This window comes from Parus major, chromosome 6 (assembly GCF_001522545.3).
Source record: "Parus major isolate Abel chromosome 6, Parus_major1.1, whole genome shotgun sequence".
Classification (NCBI taxonomy): Eukaryota; Metazoa; Chordata; class Aves; order Passeriformes; family Paridae; genus Parus; species Parus major.
The window spans coordinates 10,995,176-11,021,835 of NC_031775.1; the positions used below are offsets into that span (position 1 = coordinate 10,995,176).

At 42.8% G+C, this 26,660-nt stretch overlaps 1 protein-coding gene across 14 annotated transcripts in view; it reads left to right on the top strand.

The window, feature by feature from the left end:
• Nucleotides 1–26,660, top strand: part of CAMK2G (calcium/calmodulin dependent protein kinase II gamma) — a 119,214-nt gene that overhangs the window by 51,799 nt on the left and 40,755 nt on the right. For 13 of the 14 annotated variants that reach the window (XM_033515832.1, XM_015633074.2, XM_015633077.2 and 10 more), the window contains 7 exons: nucleotides 1,330–1,389; nucleotides 16,496–16,550; nucleotides 17,132–17,197; nucleotides 20,000–20,072; nucleotides 23,248–23,350; nucleotides 24,222–24,305; nucleotides 25,172–25,266. In XM_033515832.1, coding sequence (XP_033371723.1) covers nucleotides 1,330–1,389; nucleotides 16,496–16,550; nucleotides 17,132–17,197; nucleotides 20,000–20,072; nucleotides 23,248–23,350; nucleotides 24,222–24,305; nucleotides 25,172–25,266 — 536 coding nt within the window. The remainder of the gene's footprint in view (nucleotides 1–1,329; nucleotides 1,390–16,495; nucleotides 16,551–17,131; nucleotides 17,198–19,999; nucleotides 20,073–23,247; nucleotides 23,351–24,221; nucleotides 24,306–25,171; nucleotides 25,267–26,660) is intronic. The other variant, XM_015633083.2, reaches the window with a different exon arrangement.

Consider the following 26,660-nt stretch of genomic DNA (forward strand, 5'->3'; position numbering starts at 1 on the left):
AATTGCCCAAAGCCTTCTTTATAGAGAGAAGGGTAGATGATGCATATACCAAGGAGCTGAACTGGCAATTTTCAGGTAGAGTAGTGCAGTGCAGTTGTGTTGAAGTGGATCTCTAGTAGGGTTCCTATAAATCAAAGGGTGCTGCATTCCTGCCAGTGATCTGTTTGAGTAGTCCAACCAGCCAAGGGTCCTGCTTACTCCTGAAGGTCTGTGTGTCACAGAGAGGCAGAGTCACACCTGTGCTGAAGATATGCTAGAGAGAAAATGTCAAGAGTGGGCAGGGGCTGCTACTTCCCTTTGCTATGTTCTTCAGATGGCTGGAATGGGAAATCCAAGGACAGGATGTTCTTGTCTTGTTCTAGGCATCTGCATCAACAAAAGTCTAGATTTTAGCAGCTGCCAGGGCTGCCTAAAAGATTTTTGTCTCCCTCAGTTCCTTTCAGTCAATCTGTGCTTGTCCAGGGTGAGCATTTCACAGGAGAAGATGGGGGTGTTGTGGTGTAAATTCAGGAGTCAACCACTGCTGTAGTGAAAAGTCTCAGGGGCTAGAAAGCCCCCTGCTTCTTGGCTGAGAAAAGCAGAGTTGCTCCAACTTCTCCTTTCCTTGAACTCACACATTTTTTACTCTCCTTGATATTTTTCTTTAATCCAGATGAATGTCGTGCTTGAACTGATGTTGCCTTTGGGCTGGAATAAGCAAACTTAGCATTTGAGCAGAACTTCTTGCCTGGAGATTTCTAAGTGCGTGATCAGCATTTCACCAGTGAGTCTGTCCATGGGTTCTGAAGTATGGTTACCTTTACAGTTCACTGAAGCTGGCAGAGTTCCCTACTTCATGTGCTGGCTGTGCAGTAGCAGGAGCTGTGTATTTCTCCCTCCTACTCTGCCCTTCTTTTGCAGTGTTTCTTTGGAGTGGAAGCAGTTCCTTTTCCCATTTCATGTGTGTTATTTCTTCTGAGACTTTTTCTCCTACCATCCAGCACTGGAGAAAGGATTTCTGCCTGAAGGGGTCTCACTGGAAGTGGCTTTGCATATTTGGGAAGCTGATGGAAGAGTGGTGCCTTTCATTCTGCAGCTAGTCACTTTGAATCAATGCAATACCAGTTTAGTGCTGGCTTTGATGTGGGAGCAGCAGTCCTTGTGCAGCCTCAGCTACATAGCCCTCACCTGAAATGGTTGTGGAATTTTGGGAGACAGACATATTCCAGCCGTTCCCAGCCTTTGGGATGTCTGCTGGGTCACTGTATTCCTCTCCCTGTTGAATATGAGCAAGAGCTTAATTAAGGCAGAGTTGTGGTGCCTAACACCTTGTTTTTTATTCTCTTTCAGATCACCAGAAACTGGAACGTGAAGCTCGAATTTGCCGACTTCTAAAGCATCCAAATATTGGTAAACTTCCTTTAGCTCAGAGGGGTGGGGGTGGGACAGGAGTAGCAATGTGTCTCAGCTAGCATGCTATAAGAGAGCTGATGTATTCAGAATGTTCATAACAGCTCATCAAAGTTGCCTGTTGAAGTCACCTCAATAGTTTATCACTTAGACAAATTCTGCATCCAACCATGTCCCATTCCTTAACATCCTGACCCAGTTGTTCACCAAAGGGTGTCGTGTTCCCACCTGCTCACCCCTGCAGAGCTGTCCCTGCTCTTTGGGTGATGCATGGCCCTTGTCTGCTCATCTGACATTCCACAATGGGAGTGAGGTGTTGTGTTTGCTTCCCCTACATCTATCTTCTGTTTGTTCTCCTTGGGCCTTACTGACATATCAGTTTAAATGCTGTATTCAGAGACATGCCTGAAGTTAAAGGGGGGTGGGCTAATACTTCAGCTCCTCTCATTGCAGTGGCCACGTACTCTGAAAACAAGAGACCAAAACTGAATTGCCCATATTGAAGGGGGGGGAAAAAAAAGTGTACTGGAGCAAAGGGAATAGTTTGTCTAAAAATAAAGAGGGAGGCAAAATAAGGCACAACATAAAAACCTAACTTATTTACTGAAATGTAGAGAGAGGGCATGGATTTTTATCTAGTTCCAAAGCACCATGGAAGCTTGGACCATTAATAATCCCCTTTTTAGCTTTTTAAAATAAATAAAGCCTCTAGGATCCTAGCTACAATCTGATTTGAGCTAATTTATTTAAGAAAACATTAAGAAATACCAAACTGCCACTTTTAACCAAACCACATTTAAATATCCATTCCTGGGAAGACTATGATGTATTACTTTGTATTACTTTTGCATAACTCAGTCAGTAGAGATAATACTTTAAGGGCATCTCTCTGGTCTTCTGCCTTTCAGCTTTGTAATAATTTGCTCCTGTCCTCTGAATGCCTGGGAGAGGAAAGGTGCCTTAGAGCATACCCCATGGACTGGCATCTGTACTCTGTTCTGTGTGTGATGAACACACAATTTCCACAAGCTCAGGACCTGCAAAGCTCAGGACCTGCTAAGTTCCTTAGCAGCAGCTTTTAATCAGAGCTTTCTTGCATCTGAGTGTAGCTGTGGTATGGCTTGAGAGGACCAGGGGCCACCTTCTGCAGGAATTTTCACTAATGAATATATTAGCCAATAAATGTATTGCTCTGCAGTATTCAGAGTGACTAAAACTCTAGTTTTTGCACTAAATTCGCTCTGTAAGACTTGCTATACTTAATTTAGTAGGTGATCTCACTTTATTTTGATCTTCACTTCCATCATCTCTCCTTTTTATAATTTCTTACATCTTTTCTTTCTAAACCTCTCACAGAGTAAATCTTATACACATAAAGAAAACCAGTCTTATAAGTAAAGAGCATGGATAGAGAAGTGTATCACATTCCTGGTTCAATTCTACGCTTGTAACAAGTGGCAGTGCTTGTTTTCTGTTCTGTTGTAGAAAAACTCTGTTTAGGGGAATGTCAGTGGTCCTTGCATTTTCTACAGAGAATTTCTTGTCTTCTTAGAGCCGTTTTTCTATTAAGAAAAGGAACTAGTCATTGTAAACTCACTGAGTGCTCACAAATAAAAATAAAGGAATTAATTTTTATGCCTACAACACAGAACCAAAGTGTGTTGAATAAGACCTCAAGAAGACATATGGTTCTTTCAGCAGTCCTGTGAAAATCTTTTATACCTGGCTGGTTCCAGGCATGTTTGTACTTAAAAACCTTTAATCCTTTCACAGCCTCTGGTGGCAGTATTTCAAATGTTTCATTTTTCTGTCAGTTAAACATTAAAAACATAATTTGCCTTTCTCTTAGCTTGTTGTTTCTAGTTTTATCTGGAGTATCTGTGGAAAGTATCTTTTATTTCTTATAACAATCTACATATTTGAAGACTGTTATAATGTCTCTTCTTAGTCTTTTTCTTCAGACTAAACAAACCTAGTTCTTTCAATCTTTTCTCATATGTCATGTTTTCTAGACCTCCAGTCCTTTTTTTCCTTTTCCCCCTCCTCCTTCTCTGGACTCTCTCCAGTTGCTTCATATCTTTCTAGAAATGTGATGCCCAAAACTGGACATGACAGAGGTCATGTCAGTGCTATCCAGAGGGGAAAGAATTGCTTCACCTGTCCCACCCAAGATGTTTGTTTTGTATATCAACCTTTGAAGCTTTTCATTTAAATATATTGTTTATACATTTGTTTTCTGACACATTATTGGTCCAGACTGCTTTCTGCACAACTTTTGGCAAACAAATAATTTTTCCATCTTGTATAAATGAGGATCCCTATTGAACTGTATATTACTTTTGTCTTTATTAAAAAAGACACAAAGAAATCCAGTCTGTGGGGTCCCCCCTCCACTTTTGTCAAAACCATTTTGATTTATCTTCTGGTAGTTTAAAAGGGTTGCAGCTCCCACAGTAACATGCTCTTTAATAGCAATGCCATATATTGAATCATGTAGATAGTTAAAAACAGTGTTGAATACTGTTGGACTCCAGTCAAGCTCTCGAAGATATCACTTGATACATTGTTCCAGTTTGACAACGATCAATTCTGAGTATTTTTCAATGAGTTGTATATACTGTTGTCAGCTAGTTTTGAATACACATTTTTTTTTCTTAATTGCTTGTGGAAAGAGCATGTAAGATGCTGTCAGAAGCCTTGTTGAAGTCCAGATGCTACATGCAGTGCTGCTTCCATGTTCCCTGGGCTTGTTATGTTGTCATAGAAGTGAAACATGTTGTTCTGATATAGTGGGTTTTTTTCCTTGAAATGTGTATTAGCAGTTAGTAATCACCTAGTTACTGGCATTCCATGTTGTAAACTCTTCTGGGTGAGTACTTGGTGTGTTGCCTCAGTGTGAGCTATGTGATTAACACTGCACAAACCATAAACAATTCTGCAGCTTTTGCACTTGCTTTCCATTTCAAGTTTTGTTGTTACTGTTTTTGTTGCAAACTGTGTTGCAGCAAATCACAGTCTTCTGTGGTGACCTGAGCCTGTAGTGAGTGAGTCTGGGGCAGAAGACTGAAAGTTAGAACTCTATGAGGCAGGCTGCTTTTCTCTCTTGCCTGTACACAGGATATAAAGCAAGCCTCTTGTTGAATTTGTGGTCTTATACATTTACTGCCAGACAGTTGATTCTGGACTGCAATGCACTGACTGTAACACTGCCACTCTGATAAAATTCTCTGATACTCTGATAAAATAAAGATTTCTCTAGATACAAAGAAGTAGCAATATTTCCATTTGCTGTTGCCTCCTTCTGAGATGAATGCTTTCCAACATGCCTTCATCAAATATCAGCTCTAATTACAGCTTTGGCTCTGTAGTTGGGTGTTTGCCTTGTCTTTAGATGCACATTATGGCCAAGGTAATCACAGTGGAGTAATCCTTCTAAAACCTTGGTGTTGCAATAAGGGGTTTTTTTATCTAGACAAAAAGAAAGTTGACTTGAGGCTATTTTCTTCTGTTTTCCGACTTATGGTGTGTGTGATATGGAATGTGTCATTATAGCTTCAGTAGAGGAAGGACTTCTTTCCCTAAATTTCGCTTTGTTCTTTGTCCTTCTGACAGCTTCTAGAGAACTTTGCATTCTGGCCCAGAGAGCCATTTGCCAGCTATGGTCATCAGATACAGCCGAATTGGACAGAGATTAGTCAGTGATCTGTTCTTTTCAAAAAAGGCACCCATTACTGAGGATATGGGTGTGTAAAAGAAGCAGAAGAAAACATCATTAAAACCCCACTGTCCATAAAGAGATAAAATGCCTGTGGAGGTTGGCAAGAGTTACGGCTCTGTGGGAAATTCCACTTCTAGAACAATTTAGTGTTCCATTGATTCACTTACGTTTAGTTCTTGTGACATTAGACATGGACGTATTTGTGAACATGTAAAAGAGAATGATACCGCTGCTTCTCCCTTGACCCCTGTTTTCCTGGAAAGAGGCAGATTTCTATAAGAACACTCATGGCCCTGACTTCTCATTTGCAGATGCTTTGCTGATTGTGCCACTGAAACTTGTGCAATTGCTAAGATCAGAACTAAATTTAAAATGTCTTGAATATCAATTCTTGCTTACAGGAATAGCTCTTTTGGTCTTTTGCTTAGTTGAAAACTTTGGTCAGGCTGAAAATCTGAATTTGATATTTAAGTCCTATAGTTCATCCACTAAAGACACTGTCTTGTGAGACATTAATTTTTTTCCCATGCTTCCTGCTACCCATCAAATGTTTAAAGCAGTGACAGAGCTGGGAACCTTAGAATCTTTCTACAGGTTTGTTCAGTGCAGATGTGAAGTTCAGAAAAGTGTTAAATGTGACCTTTCCTGTCTTAGGACTCCCAAAGCAATAATGATGCAAAATTTGATCAAAATCATCACTCATAGCTTTGAAAAGTCTTTTCTAGCATTGTCCTACAAAGGTAAGGTTGTGGCTTGTTCAGTGTACAGAGCAGAAGTCTGTTCTGTGTATGGATTTTGTCTACTGTGTTGTTAGGTGTTAGCCTTCTCCTAAATTTTCTTTGTTATGGCATTTTAAATATATACCTCTTCTCTGGATTTGTCATCACTTGATCTGTACTCTTTCTTGGGTATTTTTAATCCAACTGTACAAAAGTAGTTCTTGAATATCTTTTGTTCATAGTTGGAACTGAGCACTTCTGGTTGGTCATTGTGCCCCAGCTCATGACAGCCCATTGCTGTGAAGAACTGCATGCACTTAGGTCTAGAATAATAAAAACACATCTTTTAAGAGAGGTTGGTAGTAGCCCAAGAGCTAGCACCAAATTATTTTTCTGATTTCTGCCTTTGTATCCTCTGCTGAACTGCTTCAGAGTTAATTTCTTTGAGGGAGTTTATAGCAGTGGTGAAATGCTGTCCTCAGCATCTATCAGAATTATTGCTTTTTCAGGTTTTTCCTACTTCAGACTTCTTCTCCAAAATATACTTGCACCTGAATTCTTCATATTTTAATTTCTATCCATTGGCTTTTCTCAGCATAAAACCCCAATTTTGGATGTGTCCTTATTTAAAACAGGGAGAAAATGGTATAGAAAGCTCCTGTGAATTAGAAGAATTTCTTTTGACCCAGTTGAGTTTAATTTCCTTTGACAAGTGGTCTGTCCTCCCAGTACCTCTGAGCTGTGGGAGTGATTTTGATGGATGTGTATAAGAAAAGGGCTCCAGTTGTGTGCCCTTAAATGACGATTACAATTGAGGTGTGAAGTGGAGCAAAGACAGAAAGAAGGATGCTGTGCTTCTGTGTACAGCCCAGCTGGAGAATCCCCTCATGCTCATTATGAACCTTTGTGGGAAACAGGGTGCATGGATCACGTCTGCAGACTTAATACTGGATTTGTCAACTTGATGGCATCAGCCAGAACTTCAGGTTCACTCATTCCTCATTTTAAGATACTAGTCTTGATAACAAAACCCTCAGTATTTCCCCCTGCTGCCATTTGAAATGTTTTCCTATCACCTTTTCATTAACAAGAGATTTGAATTGCTTCCTTAGTGAGCAGGAAAAAAAACGTAGGCTGTGTTTTGCTGTAAACAGCAGATTTCCTTGTTTTCATTCAGCTGCAAGCATCCAGACTGCCTTTGCAGTTGGGACAGAAAGGATGTGATGTGCAAAGGATAGTTAAAATGCTGGGGGTTCTCCAGTGTTTTGGCCATGATTGCTGCCCTATGGATACTCAGGGGTATCCAAGTGGGCTGCTCCCATGCATGGCTGGCTGTTTAAATCTACTGCCCTGTGATTTCTGTTGCTGGGGGACTGCTTCTGGTGCAGAGGGGATGGTATGGGGAAGGTGGAGTAGGGGAAAAATAGACCTTGTAGGAAGAGTTACGCTTTGGGAGTTTCTCAGTTACTGAGCAGCTTTTCCTTGGAAGTGTTATAGGGCTGTCTGAGAGGGCAGCAAGTTGCTGAGCTTCCTAAGAGGTCAAACTATAATATTGTTGGACTTATGCCTTTATCCTGCTCTCCTCCTACCTTGCCAAAAGGAAAAAAAAAAACAAACCAACACCAACAAACACTCAAAAATCCCTCAAACAGACTATCAGCAGAGTTTCCTGCTAGAAAGTTTGAACCTTTGAGCTGCAAGTTATCATTTGTTATTTCCAATTCTCTGCACTGTTAGAGACTTAGGTAAGTGCCCATGCATGTTTGCCTGATAGAATGCTTCCCAAAACCCCAGGCAGTCTAACTTTTAATTTCTCATTCTGATTTTCACAGTTAATTCTTTCACTATTATTTACCTCTGTTTTCTTCTTCTACTGCCACCTCTTCCTACACTTTTTCCTGTAGTTTTAAGAAAACCATTTCTCCATAATCCATCTCAATTTGGGAATGGAGTAATGATTGCATTTTTTTCCTTGCCAGGGGATATATTTATTCTGTCCGTCTCTCTGGTCTGTACTAGAGACATATTTGGATTCCATTTTTCATCTATTTAGCTGTGAGATTTATCTGTATTCAAGCAATCCCTTAAAAAAATAAATAGTGGGACAAGGGCCAGATTCTATGCACTCAAATGTACTGCAAAAATCAGAGGAGGATTCCCCTACTTCCTCCCTTCCTCCCCACCCTGAGGAATGGAGGGAGCCTCCTTTGGGTTCCCTCTGCCCGAGGGCTGATCGGGCAGGGGGTGGCTGCACTCTGGTGAAATCCTGCAGCCTTTGGAGCAGAGCCCACGCCTGTGCCAAGGGGGCACAGCCGTCCTGAGCAATGCGAGGCACAACTTGAGAACATCAGGATCACACAGCAAGGTTTGGGGATGGCAGGCAGAACACCTGCCTGCATGGATTCATCCCTGATGTCAGGAATGCCAAGATGCAGAGCATTGTATGAGAGATCCAAAATTTGTCGTGGCCACTATCTGTGTTTTATTAATTTTTATAAAGTGGGTGTTCTCTGCATATTTTTTTTCGAGACACCAGTGTAGTTGCCTTGTTATTATTTTGGGTGTTTTTAGAAAAAGCTTTCATGTAATACTAGTGGTTATCAGAAGTACTTTGCTTATCGGCTATGTGGCTAATAGGAAATTATTAATAACAATTCTGGATGGTTGTGATTGCACTGTTATCAGGAGAGCAGGAAATATTCCTGTGAATGCACTCTTTTGGCTCATCTAATGTTTAAGTAGGGCATTCTAAGTGTTATGTATCATGTGCTGAACTTAGCTTTTCAGCACAGACATTATAAAATCAAAGGAAAAATAACATTTACTTGGCACTGCAATGTTTTTTAAAAATACTTTGTGCGGGATTTTTTCTTTTTACTTTTGCTTTTTACCTCTGCAGAAAGACAGGTTTCTTAACAGGAAAAGTACTGTTCTTCCTGCAGCTCCTTTCTGTGCTGTGAATTTCTGTGCATAAGGGAATTTCCTAACTGGGCACTGTCTTAGCCTCATTTTTTGGGGCTGGAGAGTTAAAAAGGTTACAGTGAGAACAATGGTGAGGGGGACAGGAAACCCACCTCTGTGCTTGTGAGCCTTCTCATACTTCCTCAGCACTGTTCCTTGTTTTTCTTTGCAGAGCCTGCAGCAGCTTGGTTCTGCCTGAACCTCAGCAGAGTGTTAACAAATCCTCCTTCTCTTCCATTTTCCGAAGCCTTGGAACTGCAATTGGTGTGAAATGCAGTGTGTTTGGGGAGTTTACCGAGAGCTGGTATATGTCCAGCATGCTGTGACCTCTCTGTGTCAGGCTGGGGAGAGAAGAAGAGCACGTTTCTGAGGGGCTGGTGAAGAGCAGCCCGCTGTGTCCTGTTAGCTAACTGTCCTGCTGCTGCTGGTTACTGCTCTGACAAAGCTGGCCATTAGCTGCTGGGACAGATGATTTCTAGAGGATTATTTGCATTACACAATTTAATGCTTTTTAATAGCAAATTTTTAATTAAAATGAGAGTCCTTTTGGAAGCAGCCTGAGCAGCTGCAGCTGAATTCTGTGTGTTAAATGTAATTAGAGAAACAGCTGGGGTGGGAGCTGAGCACCCAGCTCACAGGCAGTCACAGGTTGGTGGCGGCTCCTCGCGGGACAGACATCCTGAGTGATGTGAACCATGCAGGAAGTGTCCTGGCGCACAGCCAGGCTGGGAGATGGTGGGACAGTTCCCGTCTTGGCTGCCCAGGCTGGTGAGCAGCTGGGGAAGCAGAGAGTGTGGGTGGTAGCCATCTGCGTCAGTTCACTTGTCACTTGTGCTGCCACGGACGATAGTGCTCAGTTTGCAGTCTGTCGGGCCGTGTGTATTTGTATCTATAGTTTCAGCATCTCCTGGCACGTTGCAGAGTATCAATGGAAGAGGACATCAGGTGGGTTTTACCCTTCAGTTTTATTCTGCTTCTTCTGGTATGCAGAGTTTCTCGAAATATACCCTTGCAGTGTTTCTTCCCTTGTCCATTTCTCCATGATACAGGCAAATGTCTGATGTCTGGTTGAAAATTACTGAAAAGTGAAATTGTGATTGTTCCTAATGAGTGGCTGATGTTTAAATGATGTGGTTCAGTCCAGAAGATCCCAGAGCACTTTTGAGTTTGCACTACTAAGGTTGCATGGAAGAGTTCCTGTGTTGCAATTACCATGACCCAGGAGACAACCATAAACCTCTGCATTGTCTTGTATTGGCTCTGCAACACTGGGAACTTAATTTGAGAGCCCTAAATATTGCATAAACACAGCACTCAGATGTGTGTGGGTGCAGAGGTAGTTGGCTGATACTGTCCTTTATGTGCCCATAGTATCAAAATGCTTTACACTTAGGAGCACCAGTGAACCTAGATTTAGCAGACATGATTACCTGTAGCTTGAACGCTTTCCCTAAGGACAGGCAAAGACCACTGATATGTAGGAGCAAGCAGATTTCAGCCCATGTTACCTTCTCCTAAGCAGAGATGAGTGATTGCTGGAAGAAGATATTGGGAATTGTCCTGTGAAATTCTGCTTCTGTACTTGCTTTTTGTTGCAACTTTGGAAACTTCTTTGCTATAAGACATTTATTTGCAGCAGGTTGCCAGAAATCACCCTGTGTTAACAAGAGCCTGTCTGCCCCAACCATGGGCTAAGCTCCTGTACGGCCCTGCTCCAATGTTTCCTGTGGATATGAGATACAGGGAATTTTCATCCTGGGGGCTTATATGGCAGGCATAAATGCTCCTGGCCTGTTGTGCTTGATGTAAGAGTAAAAAGATAATAATATTCAGCACACTAGACAGAGTGAAAGGGAGATGTGGGTCAAAGCTAGGCTAGGCATAGTCTGTGTTTGTGTGACCCCAATACCAATTAGCATTTTAGATGACCATTTCAAGCCTGTTGCTTTTCAAAGTCTTATGTTCTTGTAGTTTGAGTGTATTTTTATAAAATTTTATAGCTCTTTTCTGATTTCTTCATGATTCACTTCAACTTTTACATTCACAGAGCCTTGCTTTGCATGACTCAGCAGTAATTTGCATTTGTTGTTAGGCTGGTGCAGTTTGTTATGAAAAAGATTTTCCTCTTATGTTCAGTTGGTTTGTATCACACTCAGGCATCAGAGAGCTGAGTCTGTCTGAACAGGGTCACTTTATTCAGGCATGGAATGCAAACCATATGGCATGACTGTTACTGCATTGCTGTTTTTCACTAAAATGCCTGATTTTCTCTTGTTAATATAATAGTTTATCAGTATTATTTCTTTCTAAAATAGAAAATGTAACTGACAAGGATTTTGAAACACTTTGATGCAGCAGCTCTAAGTTCTGTTCTTGAGGCAGGATTTCCAGTGAGATTCTGAAGACAGCAGGCAGGGAAAAGTGATATTCACAGCAGATGTTCTTAGAAAGTGCTTGAACTCCTGGTACACAGCTGCTGTTAGGTTCAGTAACTGCAGCACATCCTCTTGAGCCACTCAGTGTGGTATCAGGCTCTTTGCAAATGTTCTGTATTGAGTTAGGGCCTCAGACCTTACACACACATCCACACAAGACAGAAAAAACTTGGCCTAACTTGCATCAGGGTGTGCCGAAAATCTGAGTTTTTTGGGGATGGGGAGCCATTTGGTAATGCTGTTTTTCTGTTGTTTACTTTTCCAAAAGACCAGTGTTGTGGGACATGCTCCCTGTACAGGTAAAATCAGTTTACATAGGATAAGGCTAGAGAGGAGACTGAGGGAAGAAAAGGATGCTTAAACCAGTTATCTAGGTTGTGTCTTGTGTGTTGTGATGCCTCACAGCTCTTTAACAGTGCAGTTACATATGTGCATTTAAAAATGGAGGGACAGCTTTGAGTAGCAGACTCTCATCACCCTTGGTGGAGTACCACTGCAGTACCAGATTCAGGAGATACTTTAAAAAAGAAATTGGGCTTTCTTTGTGGCTTGCTGAAAACATGGTTTCATCAAGATGCTATACTGAAATCACTGCTTATTCCTCCCAGAATCTATGTGCTTCTTGGAGGTATCATCCAAGTGGTGATGCACACTTTCTGCTGACTGAGCAGCTGGTTGTATTGGAAAGGTTTCTACCTACCAGTCTGTAATTGATACTGCTCTTTTGCACAGCATTTGTTCTGGCAGTGCTTAGCAGTGCTCTGGGGTTTTAGGTTTTATTTCAAAAGTTATCTGTAAGACTTGTCAGTCTTACAAAATTAGATGTGTACATGAACTCTATAAAACCCCTTTTTATGTGTGTATGGATGGGACCTTGGTTTTTTTCCTGAATAAAACTTTGGGTGAAGTCTTTCACCATATCCTGTCATTGATTTAGTGCCTTGTTGTCTGACTTGCTTCTGTTTTCTTTCTTACTCCCCTCTCTGTTCTTGTCAACCTAACCATTGTAGTACATCCATGAGAGATCTTTGAATGGGAAGAGTCATCAGGTGATTCCAGCTGTGAGTGGTGTTGGCAGGGTCTAATTTCCTACATCTATAAGAATTCCCATGTTAAAACGGTTTGAATTGCTACTTCTGGGTAACAGAATCAGCTAATAGAAATAATCTGCCTCACCTTCTGGTGAATAGAGTGAGATGAGCTTCCTTGGCAAATACTGATCTCTTTTTGGTTTGGTTGTATTTTGAAAGACACTCTGTTACTGTTGTGCAACTTCCCTCTTGCTGTGACATGAGATGCTTTCTGTGATGTGTGCATTTGTCTAGACTGCCATGCTAGACACATGCATCACTGGTCCCCTGATGAGAGGAAAAAAAATAGTACTGTATTATTTTTGAAGAAAAGTTTAACTGGATTAATACTTTTGTTTTTATTTCTCTGTTTTTCTTATTATGGATAATCAGGTTTTGGGAGTACTTTGCCCTGCAGCATCTCCATATAATTATATTTTTCACTCTCGCATAACCTCTGTCAACAGATTATGCAGATATGAGCAGCTTTTGTGGGCTCTGCTCAACCACTGTCTTAAAGCTGAACTCATGGTAATAAAGGAGCTGTTAGATGGTATGTCAGGACCAGGAGCTTGTGGAAGAAATGGGATCCTTTTTTCATGGGAAGATGTCTGAAACAGAGGACAGCCCAGCACTTGAGTTTTGCTCTTGGAACTGGCTGTTCAGGAACCTGTGTTCTGCCTTCAGGTGGAGGACATTTGCACAGGTTATCTTTAAGCAGAGAGGGCTATATTGTCTGGACACTGAAGGTATCAGATGTTTTCTGATGTTTGTGTATCTTCGCAGTGAATACTCACACAAATTGTATCATATTTTTGAACCACTGAAGTGGAGACGAGGCACAGAAACTTTTAAAACATTTTTTATCATTCAGTAACTTCTGAATATATGCTATTTCATGGGCTAGCTGAATAGTTTTGGAAAAGGCAGGTCATGTTTTTAAGCTAATCATCTCTTAATTAGGGATGTCAGCACTGTAGTAGAAAGCAGGGCATTTTAACTTTGCATGTCAGCAGATTGAACCATGACCTCAGAGCTGTCCATTGCAGTCTCCTTGCTAGTCAGGAAAGCTCTTGTGGCTCTGCAGGAGGGTAGGTAAGCAAAACTTTAGTGTGAAAGGACACAGGTTTTATTTCTGTTCTGCTACTGGATATCACTTTTGTTTCTTTGCATCAGTAGGAAGTTAGGGCTGGAACTGAGATTCACAAGAGTTTTGGTATATTCAGACTTTTTTTTATCCTTTCTGACTCCCCTCATTGCTGTCCCCCCTCCACACTTAAAGCCTACTATTCTGAGCTGTCACTAATTATTCTGTGCAAGGTGATGGTGCCCAGTGTAATTTTTCTTACAGCTTTTCTGGATTTCACTATTCTACCATTACTCCCTGAGCTGTTACCTCAGCTGATATAATCCCAGGCAGATTTTATTCCAGCATCATTGTGGGCTGTTGTGAGGAGGCAGCTCCCTAGTTAATGACCTGTGTCCTGCCTTCAAGGCCTTCTTTTACTATGCAGCCCTAGGGTGGTGCACAACATAAGTATTTATGAACTGTCTCTGTCGTCCTGTCATGGTTCCTCACCTAAGGATGCAAGTGGTGTTTTACTGTCCTTGAAGGCTCTTTTTGCTGCCTCTGCCAGTCTCTGCCAGCTGAATTGCTACTTCCTTCCCTTTTCATAATGTAGCTGACAAAATTGCCTTCCTCAGGACAAAGGAATAGCACAAATCAGCTCATTTGTGTTTTATTTTCTGATGTAATTTGCTGCCCAAATCTTTGAGTCAAAGTTTCTTACTTCTACCTGCTGACATGTTGGCATGTCTTTTTCAAGGCTGCCGTTCTCAGCATGCTGGTGGCTGTACTCCTCCATCAGGACATCACTCAAGCCAATCTCCTCTGTCTTAGGTGCTTCTTGCAGTGCTTTGGTGACTATTCAGGTGCCAGAGGAAGGAGAATGCTTTTTCATTCCCACTAAGCATCACCAAACATGACCTTGTTAGTACGTTCAGCTTTCCTTGAAGCTTCTCCATCTGTTCATAAGGTCTCTCCGCAGACTTTTGCCTGTGTTCTGGACTTCAGCTCTTGTTGATATGCTTTAGTCCTGCTTTCACCTCAAGCAGTCTTCACTGGAGTGAAAACTGCCCTGCACTGGAAAGCCAAGTGTCTTTTTCAGCTGCTTGCCATCCTGTTCATAATCGTGAATGGAAATCTTCTCTCCTAGGAAATACCTTTCTTCTCACTTGTATTTTTGTAATGCCACCTCTGCTGGTTTCTGCCAAGTGCTTGGGATGCAAGTTTTCTTGTAAACACAAATTTCTGTTGCAACAAAGTTATTACAAACCCAGCTAAAACTGCTCACTTGGAAGAATTTTTTGTTTGCAGCAAGTGATTTACAGGACATAGTTTGTCAGGGTGATTGATGTGCCTGTTCTCACATGTTAGGAACAGCATGTTGCACCTGAATGCCATTCTGGCTTGTTTGCATCATTTTGCTGGATGGAGTGCTCCTCCCCAACCCCTGCAGTTAGATATGCAGTAGAAATGCTAAGGAAAGCAAACTGGCCAAGGGACCAGGTCTGAGAACTTGTAGATGAAGGGAGGAAAAATATGGGAATCAACAGGCAAAAAGAACAAGGAAAGAATTAAATCCTCTGAGGAAGGGTACTGGCAGAGGTCCCTGCACATCTGTGCCACTCTCTCTTCTGGGTTTGAGTGTGCTTGCATGCATGTGGAAGGGTGCCTTTACAAAGGAGAGTTGCAAGGAGGAGTAGAGAAGAGCACTGACAACATGTGCAAAATGTTCCATATGTGCCAAGTGCTAGTTTGAAACATTCCCAAGACAGTGATGGTAGCTGATGTCATGCACTGATAAGAGGTGCAAACTGACTTCTTGATACTGACAGAGAAAATCATGATGCTGAGAAAATCAGGGCAGGTCACCTGCATTGTATGTGGAAGAGAATGGAAGATAGGGAAGAGAGGCAAAGGCACCATTGAAGTGACAGAGCAGGATAATGAGATTTTTCTTGTAACAATGAGAACCGTCGATGCTACTTTGGTCAATACTCAATTACAAGGTGTTAAACTGACTGAGACCCAGTCTTGTCTCAGCTTGTTACTGTACTTTGGTGAATCAATAGGCAAAAACTATAGATGGTCATGTGAAGAAGACCCCTTGTTGTATTCAGGATGTGAAGGTTTAGGAACTGGGTCAAAGAGAATTGCTAACTTGTGACTGATTGGCAGGGAAAAGAATGAAGTTCTGCAGCAAAGCAAGAAAGCAAAAAGTAGGGTTTACATAGCCCTATAAAGTTTCTCCTCTTGGGTTACAATAGTGCCTAGGTGGATACCTAGGTATGAATGGTCAAAGAAATGGAGGTTTTGATTCAGACAAGAGAAAATGGAACCATGCTGAATGCATAGATAAAAAAGCTATTGCCTGTGTGTAACATGGGGGAAGGAGAACAGAACCTCAGAGATCCCAAAATATCAGGGGATAGTGGCCCATCATGGGCCTGGGACATGGAACAGTAAAAGATGAAAGTTTATTTAGGCAATAGGAGCAGAGTTAAGGAGGGATAGCTGAAGGTGGAGGAAATTCTGAGAGGCGGAATGTGATCAAATATGTCTTCGGAAACAAGCAGGTCAGAAAAATGAGACAAGAAACTGATTCTGAATTTTGAGTAAGGATTTGCAGTGTAATTCAGAATGACGTGAGGAAAAACAAGTAACAGAAGAGAACATTGTTAGGCCTTACAGATAAATGGCAGAAAGAAGACCAATGGTAATGACATGCAGGTAGGGTCAGAAGTCAATTTATGGATTGAGGGCTTGTTTTGGGATTTTGGAAAAGGTTTGTTTTAGGAAATAATGGTTTGGGAGAAATGCCAAAATATGAGCATGTAGGAAAAAGTTGGCAGATGTGAAAGGAAGTAACTGAAACATTAGAGAGGAAGAATGAAGAGGAGGTCAGAGATACTCAGGGCTTGTTTTGACGCTGGAGTGGGGTGAATGTATGTGCAGGACACCCATCTGTTCCTTTGAGATAACAGAAGGAAATAGGACACTAAGGGAGCACACAGAGTATAGGGCATGGGGAATTAATAGACTGAGGGTGTTGAGGGAGAACTTTGCATAAGTTTGATTTGTGAAGAGTCATATTTGCTACATGCTCTGTAAATCTCCAATTCTTGATTATGTTTTTGCAGTGCGACTCCATGACAGTATTTCAGAAGAAGGTTTCCATTACCTCGTCTTTGATCTGTAAGTGTCTGTCTCTGATGCTTCACCAGTGATGCAGGCATGTTGGTGGTTGGCTAAGAGTGGAATAAAAAGAACCTGCATTAGTATAATTCCCCCTTTCTCGTTTGAGACCTGTAAATACTTCTGGCCTATTTGATAAAAATCCATTTTCACACATCCTGTGTGATGGGGACAGACCAGGAAGGCTCCTGGCACCAGGTGTGAGTGTGGGATGGCAAAGAATGTCTAGTCTGTGTATGGAGACTGCTTGATTTTTGTCTCTGTGGCAGCCCAACGGGGGTCAGAGGAGGGCATCCCAAGCTCAGCATACACTAAGCTCAGAAGAAGTGTGTGGGCAATTCATGCACAGTGTGTCAGCAGTGTCCTGTATACACTGCTGGTGAAAAAGCAGTCCAAGGGCTCAGTCATGTGGATATGCCAGTGCTGGTGCCATGTGGTGGAGCTCTGCTCTGGCTGCCCTGTAATGCAGTTTCCCCCACAGGCTGTGGCAAAGGCCCAGGTGGGTGGCCATATACATCCTGTGCAGCCTTTAACTGCACAACCATGGGCTCTGTAACATCCTTGGTTCTTTTGCACTCCAGGGTTACTGGTGGGGAGCTCTTTGAGGATATTGTTGCTAGAGAATACTACAGTGAAGCAGATGCCAGGTAAGACTGTTTCCAGACCATTCCATGCATGTACAAGTGGAATGAGTTTCCTGACTGCTGATCTGAATGTGGCTTTTTTCTAACACTCTTGTCCCTTGTCTGGGTGAAGCAGATCCTCTTTCTGCTATTGGCATGAACTTATTGTCACCAGACAGTCTGACTCAGTACAGCTCTAGCCCCTGGCCATTTGCAGACATTGCTGTCTCTGCCCCTTGCAGATGCTGTGTTCTTTGCTGGGAGAGCCACTGTTAGCAGCTTTGTCTACCTGGCCTTTTTGGTGGGTGGTCACAGTGTGTCCTTACTGAACAAACATAAAGGAGAGCTGTGAGGGTGCTGCCTGCTTGGCCTTCTTCTAGCAGGGTTTCCAGTGATGTGCCACTGCTGTAGGGCAGATCCATTCAACTTGCCTGTGTCCAGGTAATGGTTCACAGGGCAGTGAGGAGAGGAGGCTTTGAAGGCTGTGTTTCTGTTGAAGCCCTCTCTGAGTGTCAGCTGGCCAGTGCAGTGACAGAATATGAGAGAGCAACCTTCACATTTTAGTGTTAAAAAGATTTAGTGTTTTGCCCTTCTGTTCCTGAATGTGTCCCCTCTCTGCCACGTGTGAGTTTCCTGAAGAGGCATGTGCTTGTCCCTGTTTATACAGGGTGGATGTTATGTGCAGCAGGAGCTGAGGATGTTGTCTGATCCATCCGTCTGCTGGACATGCAGCATCTGGAATCAAAGCCGGGATTAGGCCACTCCTGTTCTGCTTTTGTATGGCCTGGGAGTGGCCAATGGTGACATTTCACCCTGCTTATTCTGCAGTCATGTTCTTATCCCATAATAACCCTTGCTGAAGCAGAAATCCAGGGAGCCATGAGAAGAGAGGAATAAGAAGGAAGTAGTGGATAGTGTGGCAGGTTGAGCTTGGTAGGCAGTACTCTGAGGAAGATGATACTGAGTGCAAGGAAGAAAAGCGAGCATGACCTGGGGTGTTGGTGTAGGTACTGCTAATGGAGTCTGCAGGCACTGATTTGCTTTCCCCGTGGTTCACTTACAGCCTGTGTCTTCTGGGCATTACAGGCTTTCAAATGAGGCACTGCCCTGCGTGCTCTGCCAGGAGCCATCTGGTGATTGGGAAGGCCAGTGAACTCATCAGCTCTGCTGGAGCTCCTGGCAGAGCAGTCTGAGAGCCTAGATGTTTTCAGTGGGGTGTATAGATCTTGTAGGCACAGCATCTCAGATGGATACACAGTCAATCATGCTGCTCTGCCTTGCAGTTGGGAAGTTTTGAGGTTATCAATCATAATCCTTCCCCTGTTCCTCTAGTCAGTGCATGTTCCCTGAAGTGCTCAAAAGCTGTCAGTGACTGACACTGCTCAGGAAAATTATGGCAGGGTTAGGGGAAAAGGAGGACTGTCTGTTGCTCTGTGAGCCCTCCTTAGGGTGCTCAGCCCTCTGACTGTCAGCTGGTCAGGTCTCCAAGTGCCCACAAGATGACAGAGTGAAACTCCTCCCTTTCTCTCCCCATGCTGCGCTGAATTCCAGAGCAGTCTGAGAGAGCGAGGGAGCGAGGTCTGTGCCAATCTGCCGTGTTTGGCTCGCCTGGGACACCTCACACTTTTGCCATTTTTGGCCAGAAAATCTCTCTCGCTCAGACTCAGCTCTGTTCTAATTATACATTTTTGTTTTGGGAGCAGGGAGATTTTCATGGATTCCGACCCTGAGGATCATACTGCCAGCTCCAGAGGGGTGGGGGTAGCAAATACACAGTGCTGCACCTCCTCTCCTCTTCCTCTCCTCACCCTCTTCCCATCTTTTCCTGTAGCCTTTTATCCTTCCCTCAAATGTTTTGCTCATTTCAAATTTGTTCCTCTGAGATTTGTGGAAGTCAGCGAAGGGTCTGAGAGATCCTACAGTGAGAACATAGACCTCTTTAAGTTGTCCACATCTTCATGCTTACTGCCCAGCCATAGTTGTCAAAATCCCTATTCCATTCCACATTCACCCTTGGGAGCCAAGTTAAATATGTAGTGGAAGAGATGGTTCCAACCTGGAATCTCACCCATGGGTGGATTGTGCTGTTGTTATGCGACAGGTGTAAATAACATCTTGTTTTTGTCCCTGTGGTTTACAGCAGTGGGAATGGCAGAGACAGGGTTTTCTGTGAGCTGGGGGAGTGCAGCATGCTGTACTTAACGGAATGAGTCTGCTTTTCAGATTACTAACCCCTTAAGTGGGATCTGTACTTAAAAGGCACCCAGCAAGCGGGTGTGTGTGCACATTGTGTATATAAAGTGCTTGAGATGCTGCTCTGAAAGCTTTGCAAGCTGGCAGGCACCCAGGCGTCGTCATCCTGAATTTGCTGGGGGAGGCTGCTGCTCTCCCAAAGTTTATTCTTTGCTCAGGACTAGCCCAGTGGAATGTTTCCTGGAGCGATTTGGTCTTGCTTGCATAATTTTGGCTGCTGTTTGAAGACACTTGGATGCCTTGGTTGTTCTGTATGGGGTGGGCACTGTTGGCTGAAGGAACAAGTGAGAGGTTTAGTATGATGGGAAGGGAAGGAAGGAAATGATTGGAGGTAGGAGAGACGCTTTGTGGTCCTGCTAGAGAAAAGATGTTTGGCATCCTGTTGCTGGGGGGGACTGGGGTCGTTCAGCTGTGATGATGCTGAGCTGTGGCATCCAATGATCATGATGAAGAGATTCAGCATGAGATCTTGAATGCCCCCTAGAATAAATATAAAAGTTAGAGAAATAGTTCTGGGATGAGATGTTAAATGTGTGTGCATAACTTGGTGTGTCTCTCCCTTTTATCTTGCAGCCACTGTATTCATCAGATACTGGAGAGTGTGAATCACATTCACCAGCATGATATTGTTCACAGGGACTTGAAGGTAATGTTTCCTCTGTGCTGTGGTCTGAGGAGAGCAGCCAGGGGATCATTGGAAGAGGGAAGACAGGAATATTGTGTTGCCAGCTGGCAGGGATTTTTGTGTGGGTTTTTTTGGGTTTGGTTTTTTTTTTTGGTTTTTTTTTTTTGTTTGTTTTTGTTGTTGATTTTTGGTTTTGTTGTTTTGTTTTTTTTTATTTGAACTGGGTTCAGGGGTTCCTGAAGCACAAATTTGCTTCTTCAGAGTTTTCTGGAGGGCTAGAGAGTGTGCTGAACTCCCAAGGAAGTTTTCAGTCTTTGTGAATCTTGCCAGCTCTCAGCCTCTCTGAGACAGCTCCAGGATGGAGTAATTGTGAATCTTGGAGAGAAGTATGCTTCCAGAGAAACTTGGGTAGGATTCATTATAATGAAGGACACTTTCTAGTTTTTGATTGAAGAGATCTCTAGAGACCTGGAGCAATCTTTGTTCAATCTGCCAGGATGAGTTTGTCTGTGCAGAGCATGTGTATTTTTATTCTGCACTGTTGCCAAACACATGCCACTGAGCTAGGGCAGAGATGTTCAACAAGGTTTTTTTTGGTGTTATTTCTTTCTTCTCTCATCAGCAGAAGCACTTTTAATCTAAAACCAAAACTGCTGGCCAGTTAAGGACTGATGAATCAATCATTTGACACATTATAACACATTTATAGCCCCTAAGCCTCTGCAGTGGAGTCACCTAAACTCCCCACACTGGGCTCCAGAATGAAGAGATTTGTGGGGAAAGTCTGTGTGCCCTGGAGCCTTCTCTGTCTAAAGTGGGAATGGTGATGGTCACTAGCAATCCAGTTAAATTAATGCAGGATGACACCTGCTACTGGTATTGGTTTGGGCTTGTTAAACAATATTCAAGGGGGAAAGTAGAAAAATATTTTGTAGAGAGCAAAGTAAAAGCACATTGCAAGCTTGGTGGTAGTGTTCCTGTGGTGTTTTGATCTAGTGGAGGGCCCTTTGTGTTTCTGACGAACTCCCATGCAACATTTTTGACCTTTTAATTCACTACACTGTGAAAAAATGCAAGTTATCTACTGTGGACTGTGGCTGATCCTGATTAGACCCAACAGCAGCTCCCGAGAAAGCAACATCCAAGAGGCACTACTGCCCAAAATTAGGAAGTCTATGAAAAACAATAATGATTTCTTGTACGGAAGTTTTCCTTATGTTCAAATATAATCTGGTTTCCTTTCAAGAGTTTTGTTTGTAGGAAAGGGAGCAATTTGTTCAGAGTTTATCAGCTGCTAGACACTCCCTGCTGCAGCTAAAATGTTTCTTCTGTTGATTGCTCTGATTGACTGAAACCATCCAGGCCTGAGGAGTGACCATTCCTTTTAGCAATGAAAATTCCTATGCTTTTTATTTAATATTTAGCTTCTTTCCAAAAGCTTGGCCTCCAGGGTAAATGTGTAATCACTGCAGAGCCTGCTTCAAGTAAAGTTTTGTCTTTTGCACCTCACTCTCATAAAACTGTCTTTTGGCTGACATGTTATTAAAGAATGTCAAATGTTGAGCTGCCCACAGGGGCTATAAGAAATTAGGGAGTGCATTCACATCCTCACCAAAAGGTATGTGAAACCTGAGACAACCCATATGTTGGCAAACATGCACATGGATAGCACCATTAGCCTTAAGTTGTTTGCTTCTAAAACAGAGCTACAAAGTACTTAACTAGCACAAGTCTGTCTTAAATGTTGCTCTTTTTTAGTCAAACTAAGCCCAGGTGTGATCTGGAGTTGTGAGGGATTTTCAGAAAATTTCATTGATCTTCTGTTTTAGGGTCTTATTTATAGTGATGAATTTTCACTAGAGTCGCTTGATTACCACAATCTTTTCTTCTGGCCGTATAGTGAAGAGCCAGTGGCATCCAAACCTATTTTGAGACCTAGTTGTCTTTCCTTCCCTGCTGCTTGTGGCAAGGACTGTGTTGAGGAAGGCTTTTCTCCTTTCATTCAAAGCAGAAGCAGGCACATGCCCAGTACTTTAAGACAGATGAGTGAGCAAAGCATCTTGGCCTGTCAGGGAGAACAAGGATAAAGAGCTGTTATGGGGTGAAAATAGTGAGTAGGCTGCAAAAAAGACCTTTATCGGATTTGTGAAACTGAGGCAAGCTCCTGTTTCTGGATTTCCAGGCTTCCATCCTGCTCAGTTAAAAAATCAACTTGATATGAATTGCACAAAAGATAAGAAGGGGACAGGATGTTATCTACGTTTGACATGCCTATCTTCAAGTTGATTTTCCTGCAAAGCCAAAATAGCCATCACCTTAAAGGCTTTGGGGTCTCAAGGGGTCCCATGTAGCTAACTGCTCTGGTGCTTCAGAGGAAGCTGCCAATTCTCAGTTCAGTTTCTGGAGTTGTGTAAAGCCTTGTGCTGAAGTCCTCTGCTGGAACACAACAGAATTATGGTTTGAGTGAGATTCATTCAGGGTGGAAGTGTGAGGGTCTCCCTTTCCTGGCACATGGAAAAAGTGACATGGCTGCTTCTTGTATAGGTGATGGCAGCAGTAACAAGGCAGAATATTTTATTTTATTGTAAATGTGTAGCATGAAAAAATTGCTTACAAGAATACTCACTGTTGTGCTACTTATGCCAGTTTGATGCCAAGACTTCTTCTGTAAGGGATGAAAACTACTGCCTAGCCAGATGATGCCTTCCCACATTACAGCAGTGTGTTTGGCAGCCCTTGTTAGCATCATATTTACTTTTTCAGTGCCTTGGGGACTGTCTAATGTTCAAGGGGAGAAACATCACTGCAGATTGTATCTCCTGCATTGTCTCTCCCCTCCCCTTTCCCCTCCCCCCAGTTATCCTCTTTGAGGAGGGCAGAATCGAATTTTGGCTTAAGTGCTGCAAGAACTGTACTGCCAGTGCCCTCTGGTGTCAGCATGTAGTGTATGGGCTGGGTTGGAAGAGGCTCTGGCTCCCACACAGGAGCCAGAGGATTTGTGTTGGACTTGACAATTTTCTGCCACTCTAGGTCAAGGCCATTCATTGCTGTTGCTGTATCTTCACCTGAACAGGTTTAGTACTGCATGCTAAATTCAGTCAGCAGGTGCAACTGAGTGATGTGACTACTAGGTGAGAGATTTTAACAAGGATGTCAGTCTTTCATTCTTACTCTCTTTTTTCTTTCTTCTCCTCAGCCTGAGAATTTACTACTAGCGAGTAAATGTAAGGGCGCTGCTGTCAAACTGGCTGACTTCGGACTGGCTATAGAAGTCCAGGGAGAGCAGCAGGCCTGGTTTGGTAAGACTGTTTGAGCTTTCCCAGCTTTGCTCCGCTGTTTTCTGCTGGCTGGTTGAGTTGCATCCTCCTGAGTATTTTCTCTCAGCTCTTCCAGCACACTTCTCTGTATTTGGCTGTTTCTTTTTTAAGTATGACAGCTTCTGGGTCTTAGGCACAAGCCTAGGTGCAATAAGGGGAAAAAATGATAAATAAAGAGAAAAAATGGCCATGTGTTTATCTATGTTTCTTCTCAGTTTACAGTAGATGCTAATGTCAGAGATGAATGCAGCTGCTAAGTTTAGACCCTGATCTGAACTTTCCTACTGCTCAGAAGTGTAGACATCTGGAATTTTGTTTGGTCACTTTACAGAAACGCATTTGACCTGGCCTTCCTCAGGCACATTGGGATTTGACCTTATCTTCATTTAGTTAAAACATAATTAGAAATGAGACCTTTTCAGGCTAAAAATCAGCTCTGAGACTCTGCAATGCTGCAGAGATTCTGGAAAAATTACTTCTCCTGGTCTTCTCATACCACTTGGCAATTGGATGTGTCCCATCTGTGTCTTGTGTTTTCAAACTCCAAGTCATTATATGTAACAATGATATAAAGCCTGGCATACAAGTTTGTGCCCAGCTGGTTGACATGGTCCCTCTTGTCTGTTTTTCTTGCAATACACAGGCACTGGATCCCATCTGATTTTCTGCTATATTTTGGGGTTTTTTGCCTCTTTTTGTTGGTTTACCAAGAGACAGCTCTAGCAAATATGAGATAAATGGTGGGAGAGGCAGGTTTTGGAATTTGTTAGTTTCCACTAGTGGATTTTGTGATATGGCAAGATCTCTTCTGCTTGGGTACTCTAAGTACTTCATGTCATCCATTTTCTGGCAGGGTTTGCTGGTACTCCAGGCTACCTCTCCCCTGAAGTCTTAAGAAAAGATCCTTATGGAAAACCAGTGGATATATGGGCATGTGGTAAGATTCTGACAAAATATTTTACACTTGAACAACATCATTCCATGTAAAAGAGTAATTCCTTGTAGCCTGTTGCTGGGAGGGTGCACAGTGCTCCTTCTTACTGGGTGGAGACATGAAGGCACAATTGAGGATAAGGACCTTGTGTCAATGGAATGAGTACTGGAGCCTTATTTGATTTTGGCTCCTAATCTTTTCCACGGGCCATCTATCAGATGTTTGAGACTCAAGAGATTTGACCTGTCTATGCTTTGCAGAGTCAGTAGTTTAGATAACTGTAGCAATTTCCTATTACACTAACTATGTAGAAGATGAAATACTGAAGAGGGGTGACTTTTTGAAAAAGAAAAGAAGTGTAAATATATCTGGGACTGATAAGTTTAAAGATTTATGATACCAGTGTTGCCTGACATGGATTAAATGGTTCTCTGCAGGCCAGGAGTGTCAGCTTTGTCAGTGTCATTTTTGTCTCAACACCATGCATAGCAAGCATCTAAAAACAGAGTCCTTCCTAAAACGTTCCTTGCTGCCCAGGAACCCTAGGAGATGTGGCTTCATCTTACTCTGAGAGCAGCTGGGAGTTGTGACTCGCCAGCCATGGTAGCCAGAGAAGGGTAGAAGGACATCGTGCGGCTCGTTCTAGCTCCTGGCACTGGCATTAAGAGCTGAACATGAAGTGCCAGGGTGAGGTTCAGCAGATGACAGATTTGTACTGTGTTTTGCTATCTCAGAAGGCTAAATATGATGGCAAATGAAGATATGGAGCAATCATTGCCTTGGGGACTGTCAAGAGGGAAGGAAGAGGGGCTGAAAGAATAAATGGCGTATTAGCCTAACCATAGTGTATCTGTGTCTCTCCCTCCCAGGAGTGATTCTGTACATATTACTAGTGGGGTACCCTCCCTTTTGGGATGAAGATCAGCACAAACTCTATCAGCAGATCAAAGCCGGAGCCTATGACGTAAGGGCACTTTCTTGCTGAGTACCTGCATGGGTGTAGAAGCCATCCAAAACATGGCACTATCTTACCTGGCGTCCAGCAGCAGGCCCCAAGCTTCTGTGCAAAGTGACGTTTGACGTGCTCGTACACCTCGTTGTCTTCACTGCCTGGGATGCAGTCCTGTCTGAGGCTACTGAAGGGATACGTGGAAAGCGTCACAGTGGGCACTAGAACACTGACACTTGTTAGGGAAATGGTCTCTTCTGGTAATGCTAATGTTTTCAGTGGAGTAGAGGGAAGATAGAATGAAGGAGCTTGTCTTTGTCAAGGCCTAATAAAAAGTATGGGGATGTATTCTGTAGAATAATAGCTTAAATTATGGTCTTTTACTCCTCTGTGCCATAGTCCGTGGAAATCATGGAGCCCAGTGAGAAGACTGAATGGTGGGGACCACTGGAGAGCTGGCTTTGTGGTGGGGATCAGCATGGTGGATTGGGTTGGAGGCTCTGGTAAAAAGCCTAGCAGATCATGGAACACTTCTTTAGAGCAGGACAAAACTGAGTTGTAAAAAGTCCCTGAAAGTGGAATAGCAAGGAAGTTAGTACTGAGGGAAGAAAATGTGATATAAAATGTAGTTTGGGTATCACAGCTTTAGTATTTGACATAAATTCTTCCATGTAAGGAGAGGCTTGAGAGGGAAGAAGGAACTCGTGGATATCCTAGCTCAAAGCCTGTGAGCATGAATATCAAGAGGAAATTGGGAATTCATTTTGTAGGCTGTCTTGTGGTTTGTATTAAACAAAAATAAAACCCAAAAAGGTGAGGGTTCTGCTGGACTCCTCGTGACAGGTACCTCCCAGCTTCTGTGCTTGAGACCATGAGAGCAGCTGTACTGGTGAGAACAAAGGTCTGCCTATGTCCTCAGTGGCTTCCTGAGTGAAAGCAAAGTGATGTCTTTGTACTTGATAGCATTAAATGGATTTGTGTTCTTCTCCTGCCTTGCTGCCCCTCTAGTTTTTGTGTTGTTTGTTCTTATTTGAAGTGGTTTTGAGCTAATTATATCAATGGTGATTTTCAAAGCACTTCAGGGATTAAATACCTCTTTGTGTAAGTCATGAAGAGTGAAGTACCTAATCCCTCCACATCTATCTATGGTTTTTGAATTCTTACCTATAGTGAACAAATTTCAGTAGATTTTCCTCTCATTCTGCCTCATAGAAAACTGCTGCATTTTACTGGTGCACTGGGTAAGCCAGCACCAAGGGACCAGTATGCACAGGACCAGTCTGTTATTTTCCCTTGACCAGAGAGGAAATGGCAACAATGAAAACAGTGATTTTTTTTTTCTTCTTTGTGCTGTTGGGTAGGGTTTTGCAAGATATCACAATAAATATTTCAGAGTTCAGGTGTGGGGA